Source organism: Nicotiana sylvestris, chromosome 3, assembly GCF_000393655.2.
Source record: "Nicotiana sylvestris chromosome 3, ASM39365v2, whole genome shotgun sequence".
Lineage (NCBI taxonomy): Eukaryota > Viridiplantae > Streptophyta > Magnoliopsida > Solanales > Solanaceae > Nicotiana > Nicotiana sylvestris.
The window spans coordinates 183294891-183312159 of record NC_091059.1 but is presented as its reverse complement, the minus strand read 5'-3'; the positions used below and the strand labels follow the sequence as shown (position 1 = coordinate 183312159).

The window sequence follows — 17269 nt, the reverse complement described above, 5'->3', positions numbered from 1 at the left end:
GATTATGGATTAGCTTCGCGGCAACATTTTTTTTTGTCTATGTAGAAATGATTCGGCGTCAAGGTGTCTCCTAGAAGATAGTTTAAGGTGTGCATGCAAGTTCAAATATAACTTTTTAGGTTCATTCGGATTCATAATATTTGATATATATATATATATATATATATATATATATATATATATATATATATATATATATATATGTATATACTATAAAAGTATAAAACTTACTAAAATAAATATGAGATTTGAACCTATAAATATAATGAAGATCTCTGTTTTAAAAGACAGAATTGGGACTCGCTCGGGGCTCGCCCGAGGCAGAGCACTCGTAAAACGCCCCTGGACTTATGGGTGAGACTTAGTTCCGTGAGACTTACGCCTCGACCGTCGGGGCTTGAGCCCTGGACACGCCCAACTCCTAGTGTACTGGGCTCGCCTAATAGAACTTTATGCAATTGTGCGTAACTAACCTTGTAAATCCGCAAATTTTCTTAATAAATTGTTGACTATTCAAAATTACTTTTTTCTTAATCATTAATCATTAAGTTGAGAGTATTTTATATCATAATTAAAATAAAAGTTAGTGCACGTCATCCATTAAGGTTGTTATGATAATAAATTTTAAATACATCCTTCATTTAAAAGTATTTATTTATTAACTTTTGTTATGTCTTTATTATATAATAATCCATAATTTCTTTTATAATTATTTTTTCAAATATTATTTATTTCACGTTTACGAGATATAATACTTATTAATTTAATAGCCCAGTATTAGCTAGTAACTATATACAAATAATTAGTTATCATGGTATAGTATGGTAAATTATGTGTCACTTTATTAACTTGTTGAAACTTAAAAAAATGATGCTAGAGAATTATATTTAAATTGTGAATTATGTTTTTATATAAATTCTTTTTCAAATAGAAAGCATATTAAATAAAAAGAGTATTTAAAAAAAATCAAATTAAAATATCGAAATTCTTTCAAGATTCATTACTCCTTAAGAGATAAATATATGATTTCGCATCGAATACATTACTTTTGATGTTTGAGTTGTAACGATGATGCAACTGATTTGCATATTATAATATATGTCATACTTTTCGTATTATTCATTGTTGAATTATAATTTATAAATATTTTAAATAAATTGTTTGTTATAATTTTGTGATTTTAATCTAATTTTTAAAATTAATTTTAATTTTATACTACTTTAAATTCTTGAAATTAGTAAAATTTAAAGATCCGTGGGACTTACGCCTCATGTCTCAGGGCTTACGTCTTACCCCATTAGAGGTAAAACGCCTCGCCTCACGCACCCGCATTTTAAAACATTGATGAAGAGCACATTAAATTTAAATCGTGACTGTGTATGCGGAATTATAATTACTATTAGAAAAAGTACTAAGTCTTATAAAAAGGGTATAAACGTCATTTAGTTTCATTTTGGACAAATTGGTACGTATAAATAAAGAAGAAAGAGAAAAATAGTGAAAGAATAGAGCAAGAGAGGATTTTTCAAACCCCGTGGTGGGGTTTTACAAGCGACATTTGTAATCTAATTTTAAACAAACAAGAAAACTCTTCAATTCTTCTTCCTTCTTTCTCTCTCCTCTAAGTATAGCTCTGCGCTGCCTCTGGAATTGATCATCACACACCGTCGGGAAGTTTTGTAGCTGACTCCCTCCTTGTGGTCGGTTAGCAGCTCCTGCAGGTCTGTAATCACTTCACTTACACTCTACTCTACACATGTGTTAGTTTACTAGGGTTCTTATGTTACAGTTTGACTCACTCTACTCCTTGTTTTTGTTGTACTCTCTCTCTCCCCTGCCCTGTCTTCTTTCTTCCAATCAGGGTTAGCATGCGATTCTACCAGAGCCGTTGGGTCTAAAGGTTTTTGCTTTATTGAAATAGCTGTTTTTCAATTATCTTTTGATTTTTTTTTTAATTCACCTTTGGGTGACTTATAGTCGCTTTTTTGTTGTTGATATTTTGTCCAAATTGTGTCTTTTAGCTATTTACTCACGTAGTTTCCCTTTTGGGTGCCAAATATCCTGCTGATACGGTATCATCGCGGAGCGTAGTAATTTGGGATAGCGTCTTACAAGCAGGAACTTTTGTGCGGTTTCTAATGGGAATTATGCATTTTGGTAATGTTTTAAGGGATTGGACATTAATATGCAAAATAAAGTTTCACAATTATTCCGGGTATCATAGACCAAATACACTTCTATTTAGGCAATTAAACCATTCAGGTTCTTTAAATCACTAAAAGAGAAAAATGAAAATTTATGAATAAAATGGAATTTTATGGATAAAATGGAAAACAAAAGCTTTAAGTTTCAAAACTAACTACGGTTGTTCAAGCCTTGCTGACCACTCTTGAGAAGTTTGGAAACCTTGCGCCGTCATTTATTTTTCTATTATCTAATAGGTTAACTATGTAAGGCTGGTGGAGGGTAGATTGTGAGTTCTGACCACATAGCGAATACTTAGATATAGCAAGTAAATTTTGTGTTTGTGTACTCTAGTGGTCCCTAAATAAATATATCTGTCCATCCCTGTTTATAACAAATCTCACTGCATTTAATCTTGGAGAGAGTGAATTTTTTCCTGTTCTTTTTCTTTGACAAAAACATTTTCTTCTATTTCCCTATAGGTTATGATCTGAATCTGCCATTGCAGTTGCCAGAGATTATATGTAGCCATCGCAGCTTAGCATCTTTTGTGTCTAGAGTCAACTCCTAATGTGATATTGATGAAAGGCTTCAGATAAAATATCTGAAAACTTTTGTTGCTAAAATATGTTTGCTTACTCTTGAGGATGGAAACCGAGAGCCCTATGAGAATACTCGAAGACAGTAGAACAGAAAAGTGGGTTCCTTCCAAGGACATGGTCTCCTTTGTGTCCCCTGGGAATGAAGTGGCAGCTGATGAACTGGGATTGCTTCTTAAAGGTCATAAGATTCATGGGCATAATAGAAATAAGGTTCCAAATCGTAGTGGTAGTGCGCCTCCAAGTATGGAGGGCTCATTTTCAGCCTTTGGTAACCTTGTCCATGATCAAAGCTCTGGCCGGAAGTTGAGTTTGGCAAGCTTAGACAGTGCCATGCAAAACTGGCAGTCTGAAGAGCAGATGCGTGCTGATCCCTCCTATTCTGCTTACTACAGCTCTAATATCAACTTGAATCCTAGGCTTCCTCCTCCTATTATTTCAAGGGAGAACATGCACTTGGCACACCATTTTGCGGATCTGGGTGATAGCTGCCAGTTAAATTCTTCTGACAATAGTGGGGATGCATCCTTGCACGTGAGTAGAAGTTCTCTTTCAACTCATGATGAGGAGCCTGAAGATGAAAATTTACCACGAAGTGCTTTAGACGATCTGGCCCAAAGTCGTGCTTCAGGACAGCACATGGCCTCCTTTGCAGGTCAACATAAAAGTTTAGTTGACCTAATCCAGGTATTGAAGTTTAAGAATACCTTTCCCATTATGTGTATTATTTTCTTTTTCCAAGTTTGTGTTTGCATGTGCGGGCTTGTCAACATCTAAGAAGTTTTACTTAATTTTTCTTAAGCGTGTATCCGCACTGATTGGTGAGCTATGATAAATACCCAGCCCATAAAACTTCATATGTTGGAATGCTAGTTTTGTTTAATCTTCTTCTAATTTTGCATTGAATACAACATTGAATTCTCTCTGTGGTGGTCTGTGTTTTAACGAATAAAAAAAATATGAACTTAACAATGGTTACAGTTGTGGGGCCTTCAGCTCATGAATACTGTAGTGGCTTGCTGATGTTGGGAAACAGCGATGATCTAATTGCTTGGTACACTAATCTCTAATTAGTTATGCCTGAAATACTAGGCATGTTGCCACGACTTGTGGGTACATTGTGCTAATGAATGAGAAGATAGTATCGTTTAGACTTCTGGAGTGCTATTCTTTCATGTTCCATGCTACTTATACTGTTGACTAATTGATCACAGGAGGACTTCCCTCGCACTCCATCACCAGTTTACAATCAATCTCGGCCCTCATGTCATGTTGCTGTGGAGGAACCAACTGATTGTGATATTCAATCTATTAAACTGGACGGTCTGTCCGTTGACATTTCAAATAAACCAGGTGCAGGCGCTTGTGCGGATGTCTCAGGTGACCATAATATAGCTGTCCCCGATCAGTCTTTGGCCATTTCTCTTGAAAAAGAATCTTCTGTTGACAGTCTTGGGAGGTCTCCTTCCCCTCAGAAGGGTGAAATATCAGCTAGTGATGATGCACCTCTGGTGAATGAGCTCTTAGTCAGCGATGGGATAGCATCAGGTATTTCAAAGAACTTTCCAGCTCCAGAGATTAGTGACAACAAGGATGAACAATATTTTCATGGTAGGAATGGAGTAGGACAGCAACAGCAGCAGCAGTATCACTCCCAACGAATCGCAGCTTACCAAGTTAATAGCCCACAAGTTCAAGCAAATATTCTTGGGACTAATGCACTACAGAGTAGCCTAGCAAAAGGTTATGGTCATAGCTGGTTCTCCTCAGTTGAGGTACAAGCAGTTCCTCAAGGTTCTGGCCTCACGCCTCCTCTATATGCAACAGCTGCAGCCTATATGGCTTCCGGCAACCCATACTATTCTAACTTGAGTCCACCTGGTGTATATGCCCCTCATTACAATGTAGGGGGATATGCTTTGGCTTCACCTTCTCTTCCTCCATTTGTAGCTGGATATCCATCTCATTCTGGTCTATCTGTGCATATTAATGCTGGTTCTGGACGAAGCATCAGTGGTCAAAGTGTTACACCAAGAGAAAACATTCCACAAGTTGGTGATCTGCAACATTTAACCAAGTTTTATGGGCATCATGGGTTAATGGTGCATCCTTCTTTCCCAGATCCTTTCCATATGCAGTATTTTCATCACCCTGTTGATGATTCAAACACTGCTCCTGGTCGGTATATGCGGTTTCCATCATCGGGCTTGGTTGGGCTAGAAGTTGATGCTTATGCCTCAAATATGGAGCCAAATCTCCCTTATATTGCTGAACAGAATTTTAATCGTCCACCAATTGGAAGCCTGAACTTACCAAGTCCTGGAAAAATGATAATTCCTGGTAATAGTTATTTTGGAAGTCCATCAGGCCTGGGATTCGCACAACAGTTTCCAGCCTCGCCTCTTGGTAGTCCTGTATTGCCAGGATCCCCTATGGGTAGAAGGAGTGAAATTAAATCTACCCCTGCTTCGGGTAGAAATATTGGATTGTGTTCTGGATGGCCTGCACAAAGAGGTTCTGGTAGCTTTAATGATTCTAAAAGACATTCATTTCTCGAAGAACTGAAACAAAGCAATGCTCGAAGAATTGACCTCCCTGATATTGCAGGTCGTGTAATTGAATTCAGGTGGTATATGTTTACCATGTATCTTGTGTAGTAAAATTTCTTTATAATCCCGAAGATGTGAACTTAAGTTAATGGTTCTTTAACCTCAGCGTTGATCAGCATGGGAGTCGGTTTATACAGCAGAAATTGGAAAATTGTAGTATTGAAGAGAAGGCATCTGTTTTCAAAGAAATTCTTCCACATGCTTCAAAACTAATGACAGATGTGTTTGGGAATTATGTCATTCAAAAGGTGTCCACTCTGATTTTCTCTGTACTTTTACGTCTCGTCTTGACATTTTAAGATTTTCAAACCCTTGAGCCTTTGACCTTCCAGCATGTTAAACTATTGCATATCTGAATTGTGTCCAGTTCTTTGAGCATGGAAGTCATGAGCAAAGAAAGATGTTGGCATGTCAATTAAAAGGACAGATGCTGCCTTTAAGTTTGCAAATGTATGGCTGTCGTGTTATTCAAAAGGTATATTCTCAATTCAAGTACACAAACATAATTAGAATCAGAAGGTGGTTGTTATTCTTGCATGACATGCAACATGTCCGGGGGGATTTCCCAATCAGTAAAATTATTATCTTGTGAATTGGTAGAGCGCAAGGCTCTTAACCTTGTGGTCGTGGGTTTGAGCCCCACGGTGGGCGTTGCAACATTTTTTTCCCATGCATAGCGGGAGCTTAGTGCACCCTGCTCTTTTTTTATGAATAAAAAATTGTTGCACAAGAGCATAAGCTTCCAAGCCTTGGCCGTTAGATTTTAAAGAGCGGTAGTCACATTTACCTATGTATATAGTCATTAATGTTTTCCCCAGGTACTTGTCAATATTACTCAATCCTTCTAGACTTGAATCAGATCATGCTTGCATAAATGTGGGAAACAATATTTGCTCAAAAAAATGTTGGAAACAATATTGTCCACTACATCATGTAAAAAGTAGTGCCCTCGAGTAGGCTTTTGTTGCTAACGTACTTCTAAGAAACTTGATTGAAATAGTGCCCCCCCCCCCACCCCCCAAATAAAAAGGAGAAAGACTATTAAAATAGTAGCTGAATTTTTGAAGAGTTTCTTGATGTAGGATCCTTGATTTGACTTGGTGAATAGCCACTCAATGTTGAAGAATTTTTTTATATACATGCTTTCTAAGAAATATCATCTATAAATCAATAATGGTAAAGTTTAAAATTTAGCAAATTTGTTAATATATCATAGTTTAGCTTTCTTACCCATTCACACGTCATTAAAGTTTTGATGATATAATTCGACTGGTGGGCTTCTCCGGCCAATTTTTGACTCTTTAGATTCACTTACCTATTTGGGCAAATAGTTAAATACTAATATTTCAATATTTGGCCACAAGTAGTTGCAAATACTGAAATTTAGTATTTGAACTTTAAGGAAGATATTGAAATTCTTATTTAGAAGGTGTATTTCAAATGGAATATTGGTTTCCGCTTACAAATCTTCTACTTCTTTTTCAAATGAAGTTTATGTCCAAACGTAACTTTAACTTCCACAAATATCTTTCAACTTGAACTTTAGTAAGACTTTTTTTCAACTTAAACTCAAATATTGTCAAGTGCCTACGTATATTGCTAATCAACTAGATCTCAAGCTGATTCAGATTGTATTTCAAAATGAAAGCAGATTGTAAGTAAAAAAATAAATGAACAAATACAAAACAAATCGAAATGTCCTTTTTATAGGTTATACATAATGGTCTACACTTGTGCTTAGCGCAGTTTGAGGCCATACAGTTATTTCATTATTATATAGGAGAAACAACAACAAACATAGTGTAATCCCATAAATGTTGTATGAGGACGGTATTGTGTACGCAGACCTTACCCCAATTTTGAGAAGGTAAAAATGTTGTTTCTGGTAGACTCTCGGCTCCATTATTGTATCGGAGAAGTGAAGATATATTCTGCTACTTTTTTGTGTGCTCTAGTGTAGGGATTTCTTTTTTCTTTTTTCATCCAAGTAATTTGAGAATATTTTATACTTAAAGGTGCCATGTCTTATTTTTCTCAAAAAAGAAGTCACGTCTCTTATCTGATAAAAAATGAATTGTTTTGTTGTTGATGTTCTTTTTAGGCCTTAGAAGTTATCGATCTTGATCAGAAAATAGAACTTGTCCATGAACTCAATGGGCATGTACTGAGGTGTGTGCGAGATCAAAATGGGAACCATGTAATCCAAAAATGCATTGAGTGCATACCTACCGAAAAAATTAGTATTATTATCTCCTCATTCCAAAGCCAAGTAGCTATATTGTCTACTCATCCCTATGGTTGCCGTGTAATCCAGGTAATATTAAACTACGTTGTACCATGATATATGAGTACTTTTTTTTTTATATTTCAATTGACTCATCTCATTTTGTGTGAATTTTTCAAAGAGAGTATTGGAACGTTGTTCAGAAAACCCTCAAAGTCAGTGTATAGTACATGAAATCTTGGATTCTGCTTATGCTCTTGCTCAAGATCAGTATGGGAACTATGTCACCCAGGTTTGTATCTTTTTCCAGGTGATATGCAATAAATTTTTTTTCTCATCCTCAAGTTCCGTAACTTCATGTTCTTTATATGCAACTATTTGTTTTCCAACCCTAACAAAAAGCACATAAACCAAAAGAAAGGTTAATTTGCATGTTGTAACTAAGGGCATTATCATCTTATACTGGCTTATTTAAGGTGTTTTGTAAATACTTTTCTATTTATGGCTGGCTAAAAGGTGAGGTCACTAAAGCCATTTGTATACACTACCTTAGTTCTTGTTATCAAAAACATTATTGACAAATATGGAGACTTTAATAGTTAATTCAAAATTCTAAAATATTACACAAACTTCTATAGTTGGAAACTTGAAAATTGAAATAATAACTTAATTCTTGTAAAGTAGATTTATTACATTCGTAATATCATGATAATGCAATGAAATAATGAAGTCATTTTGTTTAATTGAAAAGGTCAATTAATGAACACAAGAAAATAATGGAATCTGTTAGCAATTAATTGTGACTTTTAAACAAAGATGGCAGTTTTCTTATGGCAAATAATTTTGTATTAAATAAAAAGATCAAATAATGAATACAAAAAAATACTGAAGTTTTTTGATAATTAATTGTAATTACCATTGTAGGGTAGAAAATTCGATTAATACCTACCTTGTTGGTTCTAGTTTTTCCTTCTTTGCGTACATTCAATCTATTCTCTTTTTGCTCATTATGGCAATCTCATTTTTCAAATTTAACTTAATATATTTGAATGAACTGTTTCTATTTCTCAAAAAGTTTGAAGAGCAAACTATAAATAAAAATATACATAAATTCTATTAAATGTTTGTAATATCTTTTTGAATTTTGGCTTTGGGCCATTGATTTTATTGACTGACATGTTCCTATCAATTAAACATCAATGTCATTTGATAAGAACTAAAATATAAAATCATCCTTGCCCTTGGTTTTCTTGGGTGTCTGTGCTACTATTGTTGTGTGCATGCACCCATGATCCAACTGTCCCCTCCCTCCCCCCTACCTAAAAAAACGAAAGACCGGAAAATAAATGACTCTAAACGATGTGTTAGAAATAATTTGTTTTTGGGACAGAGATGGACTGAGGGGTGCATGTAGTATTATCATAAGAATTTTGTGCAATTGTTGTGTGAAACTCAATTTGTCGTTGCAGCATGTTCTGGAGAGGGGAAAACCACATGAAAGAAGTCGAATTATTGAAAAGTTGACCGGAAATGTTGTACAATTAAGTCAACACAAATATGCCTCAAATGTTGTTGAAAAATGTCTGGAATATGGTGATTCTGCTGAGAGGGAGCTTTTGATTGAGGAGATACTTGCAGATTCAGAAGCAAATGACAATTTGCTGGTGAGATGATTTGAATCTTGTTTACTATTCTTTACTTTTCCTTTTCACATATGCGATGCAGTAATCAACTTTTTCACATACCAATTTCCGTGAAACCTCTTTGTAAAGGACGAGGAAGGCCATGTGCCTAAACTGAGTTAAGCCAACATCTCATTACTCACTGATGGTGATTTGCCAAAGAAATTTTATGGTTCCCTGCCTATTTGTGCTAACTGTTTTCTAAATCGGGCTTCAGTTGAGATGTTTTAATCTTGAATTTTGGGTCATTTCCTGCGTATTTGTGCTAACTATTTTCTCAACCGGGCTTCAGTTGAGGTGTAAAATATAGAATTCCACCATGTGATGGTAGTTTTTTGAAATATTCGATGGAACTCGTATATCAACAATTTGCTATTTGGAGTTGGAATTATATCCTAGCTCTTTCTTTAGCTTCATCAGGTTGCAATCTTTTTCTCATTCTGTTTCACTTCAAAATAACTTTTTCCAGTTTAGACTTTGTGAGAACCTTTTAGGAGAAATAGTCAAACACATCGTAATAGGGGGGAAGATGTTGTGCTGATTCCTGATTGGAAGGTTATCTGAAGGATGTTTGCAGTGATGGGAAATATAGAAGTTGTTCTACAAAAAATGATACCACCTTCAGAAAATCTATTTTTGGATGGTAGACATTTTTCTTAAATTGTTCAAAGGATTCTTCCTAGGAAAGAAGCGTAAGTGCAGGTGAAAGGAGAAAGTTCATTTTGATAACAGATTCTAATGTACGTCTCAGATATTTGATTTGGGTCACTGGAATAATAGTATTCGGTGTTGACCTTTTATTGGATGGGACACTGCAGAATAGAGGATGGTATATTTACTTATTATCAATGAATTAGTGTACTGACAGAGTAGATCTTAATTAGGACCCTATAGTACCCTTTATACTTCATTTAAAAGTCATAGATTAAGAAGGGGAAGAAGTATAATAGCCAAATTAAGGAGAAAGCCAAAGAAGAAGAGGAAATGAATGGAAACAGGATAATTTGAATAAATTGTTAGTTGAGAAGGGAAAAGACCTTTTTCTCAATATGTTGAGGATCTTATACATCAATTGTTGCAAGTTTGTACTTATTTTTGTTTTCAAAAGGAAAGGATACAAGTGTTGGTTATTTAAAGGTCCGGCTATGAAACAATGCGAAACTAGCCATGGCCACCTGTTGTGATGTTGTGGGATGCATTTCATGGTCACAACTCTTAGCTTGTCCACCATATCATCATTTCCTAGACTGAGATAGTAATGGATTTATTGACCTTTAGATTAATTTGGGTAGGAAGTGGTCTCAACGGTATGTTTAGCATTTTGTGTGGCGCTATTATCCCTTTTCTCACTTTTCTATATGGTGAATGTGAAGTGCTTATATTTTCAAAATAATGACAAATGATTTCTTGCGTAATTGACATATTCACTGGGCAATTTTGGCTCTTGTTGTAGTCGATGATGAAGGACCAATTTGCGAATTATGTGGTCCAGAAGATTCTCGAGATTAGCAACGATAAGCACCGCGACATTCTGCTCAGTCGAATCAGAGTTCATCTTCATGCTTTGAAGAAATACACCTACGGAAAACACATAGTGGCTCGATTTGAACAGCTGTCTGAACAGCTCTCTGATGAAGGTGTGTAGAGTTTAAGTGCTCTGCTTTATTTGCACAGTTGCAAGTTGTTATAATTTGATGCAGCTGTTGTGTTTGATTATCTATGACATGTTTTGAAGAATTTTAGTGTTTTGATCAATGAATACATGTTTGCACATTCTACCATTTGTCATGCAGATATTGGAACATGTGAACCCTAGATTGTTGAACAAAATTGTCAGTTTTATACTCGTTTGGTGGATGGTAGAATTGTTTCCAGCAGCCTGACTGTTGATTGTCCAGTAAGCAGCAGTATGAGAGTGCCTGTCTGGCCTTTAGTAGGGGTCACCTATGCTTACTGCTTAAGCTCATTGATTGTCCAGGCACGAAGATAGTGTGTTGTTTTATTTGCCAACTGTATCCAAGAATGTAAATATCTTGAATAATCAAGCATGTATTCTGGGAGAATATTTTGTGCATGCCAAATTTAGTTGACAAGATTTACTTGCTTTGGACGTGGTTTTCTACAAAATATGCTCAAAAGCAATTCAGAGCATTGTTGCCAATCAAAAACAACAATCTTACACATTTTACAAATCGCTCAGTTAAATATACATATATGAGAGCTGGAAGCGGAGCAAATCCCAGGTAACTTGGGTCACCATCTCAGCATGACCCATTATATATTTGACATGATCTTCCATTGCTCTTCTATTTCAAATTAAATGTTTTGGTTTAATTTTTCAAAAGATTAAAGAATGAGAAACATTTCTTATTGTTGAGAAGGCTGGTGAGATCCTTTGTAAACTCTGCAACTAAAAACAGATTTGTATAAAAGAAGGCTAGCCTAATGTCCAATAAAATCACTAGGCGTATTAAATATTTTTAAATGCTCTTTTGTAAGAAAGCTAGCATTTTTGTGAGACGGTCAAAAATGGAAAATAAGTACTTTGTAGATTATACACTCACTCCTTAAGATTTACTTTTAAGAAGAAAGTCATCGTAATGTGATGTTCCCGTCTCATTAATTTATCAACTAGTTTCTACTAAGTAAAGTACTCTGCACCGATACACAACTTATGTGTGCCGTATAGAGCATCAACCAAATGAACATAAAGAAAAATAGAAAAACATGACACTGCAGAGCATCAACCGAGTACACCAAAATCAGAAGCCCCCGTTGTCCCCATATCAACATGTAGGAGAATAAAACAAACTTGGCCCATTTGCTTCTCCGAACTTGACTTCCTTGCCATGATATGCTTAGAGTGTATCTAGTCAAACCAAGTAGTACCACAGCACTGACCCTTGAGAAACAAGTACTCGAAGAAATTACAAAGGCAAAAACTTCAAATTCTTGCAGTAATCATAAATGCATATTCTGTCGTTTACAGAAGTGTTAAAGAAATTTCTTAGTGCACACGGAAGATTGGGGAAGATGGGAAACAAAAATTCTGGATGCCCAGCTATAACGAATCTCATGATGACAGACACCACGGTTAACCCATCTTACCATCGCCAGCTTCCAGCTTGAGTACGTTACAGTAGTCAAATCATTGTACGAACGGGATAGCGGAAATACGATTTCATTTCTTGTTCTACTATGTCTACTGTAACACATGACGTCTATCAGCAAGCAATATATCTTTCCAAGCTTCGTAGAACATCCAAGTAATGCCTGATGATGGCATTACTTTTAGGCAACTCGCACCCCACCCTCTATAAAGCCCTAACAAACCCTCATCCCTAATGACTTCTGAAAGTGCTGCGACCATGTGAGGTGGACATTTACCATGCAAAGCACCCACCATTAGCCGCTTTCTTGCCACCTCCAATGGGTAACTGATAGTGCTAGCTGTTAAACCTGATCAACCATAACAATAACTCTTTAAGAAATGCATGGTAATCTTACAATCTGGCTACAGTAAGATAGCATAAAAGCAGAGTCTCGTCAAGGTTAAAAAAGCATACCATAATGAACAGCAGATATAGCCAAATAAAATCACATCCCTATTTGCAGTTCAAGGAGCTTTAAAAGTGGACAATGCTTAACCTCAAAGAATAAAATATCATATACTAACATATAAAAGCTTGAGGTCAACAATGATGAAGTCCTTTGGCTTGCCTCGTGAACTCCAAAATTTTAACTTTATTTTAGGAAATCAAATATAGCAAGATTTATTATGTCTGCTTATTTAATATACGGGATCTATCAGAACTGATATCATTTTCCTCCCAAATAGAAACCCCGCCCCAATAACAAGATCACAATCTTTATCTCTATAGGCTCCATCCTATAGGAATTTTCTAATTTACTTCTCTTGTTTTGTGTTGACCACTATCGATGTGATTATATCAACAGTGTGCATTTGCTATTTTAGGAAAGAACTTCATGTTTTATCCCCTTGGTTTATCCAAATGCACATAGATTGTTATGCCAAAGTATTTCACTGGATATTTCGTAAAGATCCCGTTATATCCCTACTCGCTGGACCATCTCATCATCAGAGAGGTTCCCCCATTCAGCAACATTATTGCAATCACGCTTAAATCAATTGCTCAGCAACACCACAACCAATTGCTCATTCACAATTACACTTGCGTCTAATATTTGTCTAATATTTGTCTTACAACAGCAAATCCATCTTGCACGTAAGTTCAACCATAATCCTTCTTAGTCTCCTTGCTAATCTTATATAGACTCACCACCAGAATGACGGGTTAAGATAATACTTAAATGTACGATGCTCCGCCTTCGTTCGGAATCAGTATAACGAATGTCCCTTCTCTTTTGCAATTACACTTGCGTCCAATATTTGTCTTCTACCAGCAAAAGCATTTCGCGTGTAAGTTAAACCATATCCCTTCTTAGTCACCTCGCTAGCGCCTCTATTATAATCTTATAGACACTCCCCAGCAGAATGATTTGTCAAAAATTACTTAAATGTATGATGCTCCTCCTTTGGTCGGAATCTGTACAATGAATGTCCTTTATCCTCTCTGCAGCAATGTTACATCTGTGTCCTGGTATGGCTCTTTTGATCTCACGCACCAAAGGAGAAAAGCATCACAGGCTTGTTTCAGACTTTCCCCTTTTTCTTCCAGTATACTACAAAAACATTACATCTTTGTTCTGGTGTTGTTCTTTTGACCTACCCAACCAGCATGATACATAAGAAGGGCCGTAAAGCGCAAAATCCAGTAATTGTGATAGAGAATTATCAACTCAAGCATCACAGCACCTGCATACTTTATGGACCTTAGATAGCAGGAATTTGCTGCATCAGCAAATTAAATTTTTTTAGGCTGCTTTGTTAACATTTCCCATTACGATTATCTGGTTTTGAGTTGTAATCTATCAAAAGTCCAATGGACCAACTCTACTACAACTGCCACTGGAAACGTTCAACAGGCACCTGTAATTTCCAAGTCAGCACTTCCAGATTTTAAGTTGATCGTGATACACAAATCTTCCTGGAAACAAGGACTTAGGCTGGGAGTAAAGGTGTCTTTTAAGCAATGATCTAAATGTCCCTAGAGTTGACAATTAGAAGTTTCAGCTCAGTCCTTTTTTATCAGAAAATGGCAGATCACTATTAAGTTCAAGCAATCTGAACCAAAGAGAGCTACCATGTTTGATTCGAGATTCTTACCCGAGAAAGCTCCAATAAGAAGCATCTCTGCACGGCTAAGAGATTTTTTCTGCTGTGCTTGGCAATATGATTTCTTTATTGTCTCGTACATGAAATAGTAACAAGTGCTATATGGGAGCATGCCAATTATTGTTGGCCCAAGTCCAGCATACAAGCCTCCAATTCCACCCTCTTTGCAAATCTTGTGAACTGCAATGCGTAGACTGGGGTAGACCTCAGGATTCACAGTCAGCCGATCCTGTGAAGATCAGCACCAAAATTTCAGATCGTTTTTTCTTTCCACAAGCTCATAAGTCATAACAAGCACAATAACTTAATGATACAACTATGAAGATCATCATTAACACTCTGAAAAGTAAAGCTATTTTTCCACACTGAAAAAATCTCTAGTCAATACCTTCAGCACTTCAAGTGGATGACATGCAAGTGTGCCTGCAACTCCAGCAGCAGCACCAGCAACAGCAACTGGCGACAGCCATGAGAGAGAAAAGCTCATGCTAGCATTACCAATCTGTAGCTTGGGGTTGCCAGTATTTATCCATTTCTCTTGCGCCGAATTCATTGCTCGCTTGACACACTCAAATGTAGCAAGTTCAATTGCCTGTGTAGGAATTATCCGTAACATGTTAATTGTGTTACCAGCCCACAGCCCTTTCCAACCCTGATGCTCAATAACCTGAATAAAACTTGTACCAATGTTTTTGGACCCAACACCGACTACCATTCTTGTCCTGCATTTTTCAAATAACAAATTGAGGTAACATAACCTACTGAATTGTAAGAGCCAGCTAAAAGGAAATAAAATTTCATCCAAGTCAAAAGTTCATATACTATACGAGAAGCTTTTTATATCTTAATTAAGTTATCTTACCAAAATTCACTATGGAAATTACATAATCCAGAGGATGGAATAGATATAACTCCTCAGAAATGGAAATCAATTAGTAACTATCAGTTTTAAACTTCATGGTAAATCTTATAACCTGATGGTTTCAAGAGGAGCTAGAACAGCCTTGGTCATCGCCCCCGCCAAAGCACCACTGAGAAATTCACCGACTTCTCTAGTCCTGGTAAAATTCTGCAGAAATGAATGCATTTCCGCCAACTACATTGTTAAGCTAAGGTTCACGGACGAAATGTAAAGTAACATTAGAGGTCTGAATGGTCCAATCAGAATGAAAATGAACTTACGGTAAAGGCTCGACCAACGTCAGGGAACTTGAGTTGAAGGTTAATTTGATGGTGCATGAGATCCTTGGTAGGAGAAAGGTCCAATTCCTTGGGTACAATCATGACACCACGATATACATCTCCGACGAGACAGTAACTCTTCTTCTGCGATTGGGATTCCGCAGCCATATTTCTGTCAACTCCAAAAGGGAAACGCTTAAATATTAGTAGATGGGGATTGTTCGAGCTGTGACTTGCGCCGCATTTGGAATACTATTCCTGAATTCAAGCATATGTATCTCATTCGGAGAAAAACAAGACAAAAGAGGATAGATCGAAAGGGATAAAACGTGTTTTGTGAGACTGGGAATAAGACCAATGTTTTTGTAGCATTTGGCCGATGGGACGGGCTACGGAGAGGGAGATTTTTCTTTTGACTGGAATTACGTTTCTCCCTCCACGAGGTACTTGGTTTGGCGACATTTGAGATATTACTAGGGTTTCTTCGATGTCTTTTCCGGTCTATGGGCCCCCGCCAAAAACCTCCCGCCCATGCCAAAACTAGTCTGTTTGGCCGTGCTTTTAAATTACCTTATTTTGAATAGGATTTTCTTAAATGTGTTTTTTTTTAAATACTTTTGGCTAATCAATTTTAAAATATTTTTAAATAGCAATTACTATTTGGCCAGACTTTTAAGTAAGCCATTTTTTAAACTTCACAAAATATTTTTATTTTTACTCAAAAGTATTTCTTTCTTCTAAAAGCTTGGCCAAGTACCTTAGTTTTAAAAAATAAATATTTTCGGCAAAAGAAAAAACGGCCAAACAGGCTCTAAGACTCATCGAACTTAACTTCATACTCAATAAGTCAGCTTCAGATAAATATTATTAACCTCATTCAACTTCGTGAGTCTGAGATTAATTTTAAAGTGGTTAAAATTTATAAGCTTTGATTATTTTTAAATAAAAGTCTTAAACTACCGTTATCTTTTAAATAAATAGAAAATAAGGGTCGGGGTGGCTTATAATGTAGTCTTTCATCTTTTACTACATGCTAGGTGTCAGATTCCACGTATTATAATATTCTATTCAATTTTCCCTTCATCTTCCTCTAATAATAATAAAAAATATAACCTTCATTATTAGATGCATAATATTTCAATCAAATTGGACTCATATCTTAACTTCTTATCGATTTGGCCCAGTTTATATATGTTAAACCGGCATTAAAGACATATTTCTAAAGATATTTTTCTTTTCTTTCCTTTCTCAATTCTGGATACACCCAATTCTCTCTCCGACTATCTCTTTCTTCTTTATCTATATATTCACTTGCATCTAAAAATTATAGATTTCACACTTGATTTAAAACATTCTCCCTACTAAATTGCTTAATCTTTCCATATTCTCCTTAGCTTTTGCTTTGTCCACCGGCCTTATTTGCCTTAAGTTATTAAACAAAAGCCCTTTGTTATTTCCTCCTCCATTCTGTCTTCAAAATCTGCAAATGCAGCTTGTTTTTATTCTTTCTATCTTGGATTAGTTCAACCCTA

The 17269-nt window shown here is 36.1% G+C and overlaps 2 protein-coding genes across 4 annotated transcripts; one reads left to right on the top strand and one right to left on the bottom strand.

The window, feature by feature from the left end:
- The first annotated feature begins 1513 nt into the window (after positions 1–1513).
- Positions 1514–11393, top strand: LOC104237531 (pumilio homolog 5). Of its 3 annotated transcripts, XM_009791695.2 has the most exons (11): positions 1514–1721; positions 1862–1900; positions 2667–3470; positions 3998–5409; positions 5499–5640; positions 5760–5867; positions 7494–7706; positions 7798–7908; positions 9086–9280; positions 10752–10935; positions 11092–11393. In XM_009791695.2, the coding sequence occupies exons 3-11, from the start codon at positions 2832–2834 to the stop codon at positions 11112–11114; spliced, it is 3027 nt and encodes a 1008-aa protein (XP_009789997.1). In that variant the 5' UTR covers positions 1514–1721; positions 1862–1900; positions 2667–2831; the 3' UTR covers positions 11115–11393. The 3 variants fall into 3 exon arrangements, with proteins under 3 accessions (XP_009789997.1, XP_009789998.1, XP_009789996.1); XM_009791696.2 differs by lacking the exon at positions 1862–1900 and having other exon boundaries at positions 2693–3470; XM_009791694.2 differs by lacking the exon at positions 1862–1900.
- A 775-nt stretch (positions 11394–12168) lies between these two features.
- On the bottom strand, positions 12169–16182 carry LOC104237530 (probable mitochondrial adenine nucleotide transporter BTL1). Its single transcript, XM_009791693.2, has 5 exons — positions 15738–16182; positions 15530–15624; positions 14944–15277; positions 14547–14784; positions 12169–12757 (listed from the first exon to the last, which is right to left on the bottom strand). The coding sequence occupies exons 1-5, from the start codon at positions 15903–15905 to the stop codon at positions 12501–12503; spliced, it is 1092 nt and encodes a 363-aa protein (XP_009789995.1). The 5' UTR covers positions 15906–16182; the 3' UTR covers positions 12169–12500.
- Positions 16183–17269: the final 1087 nt, after the last annotated feature.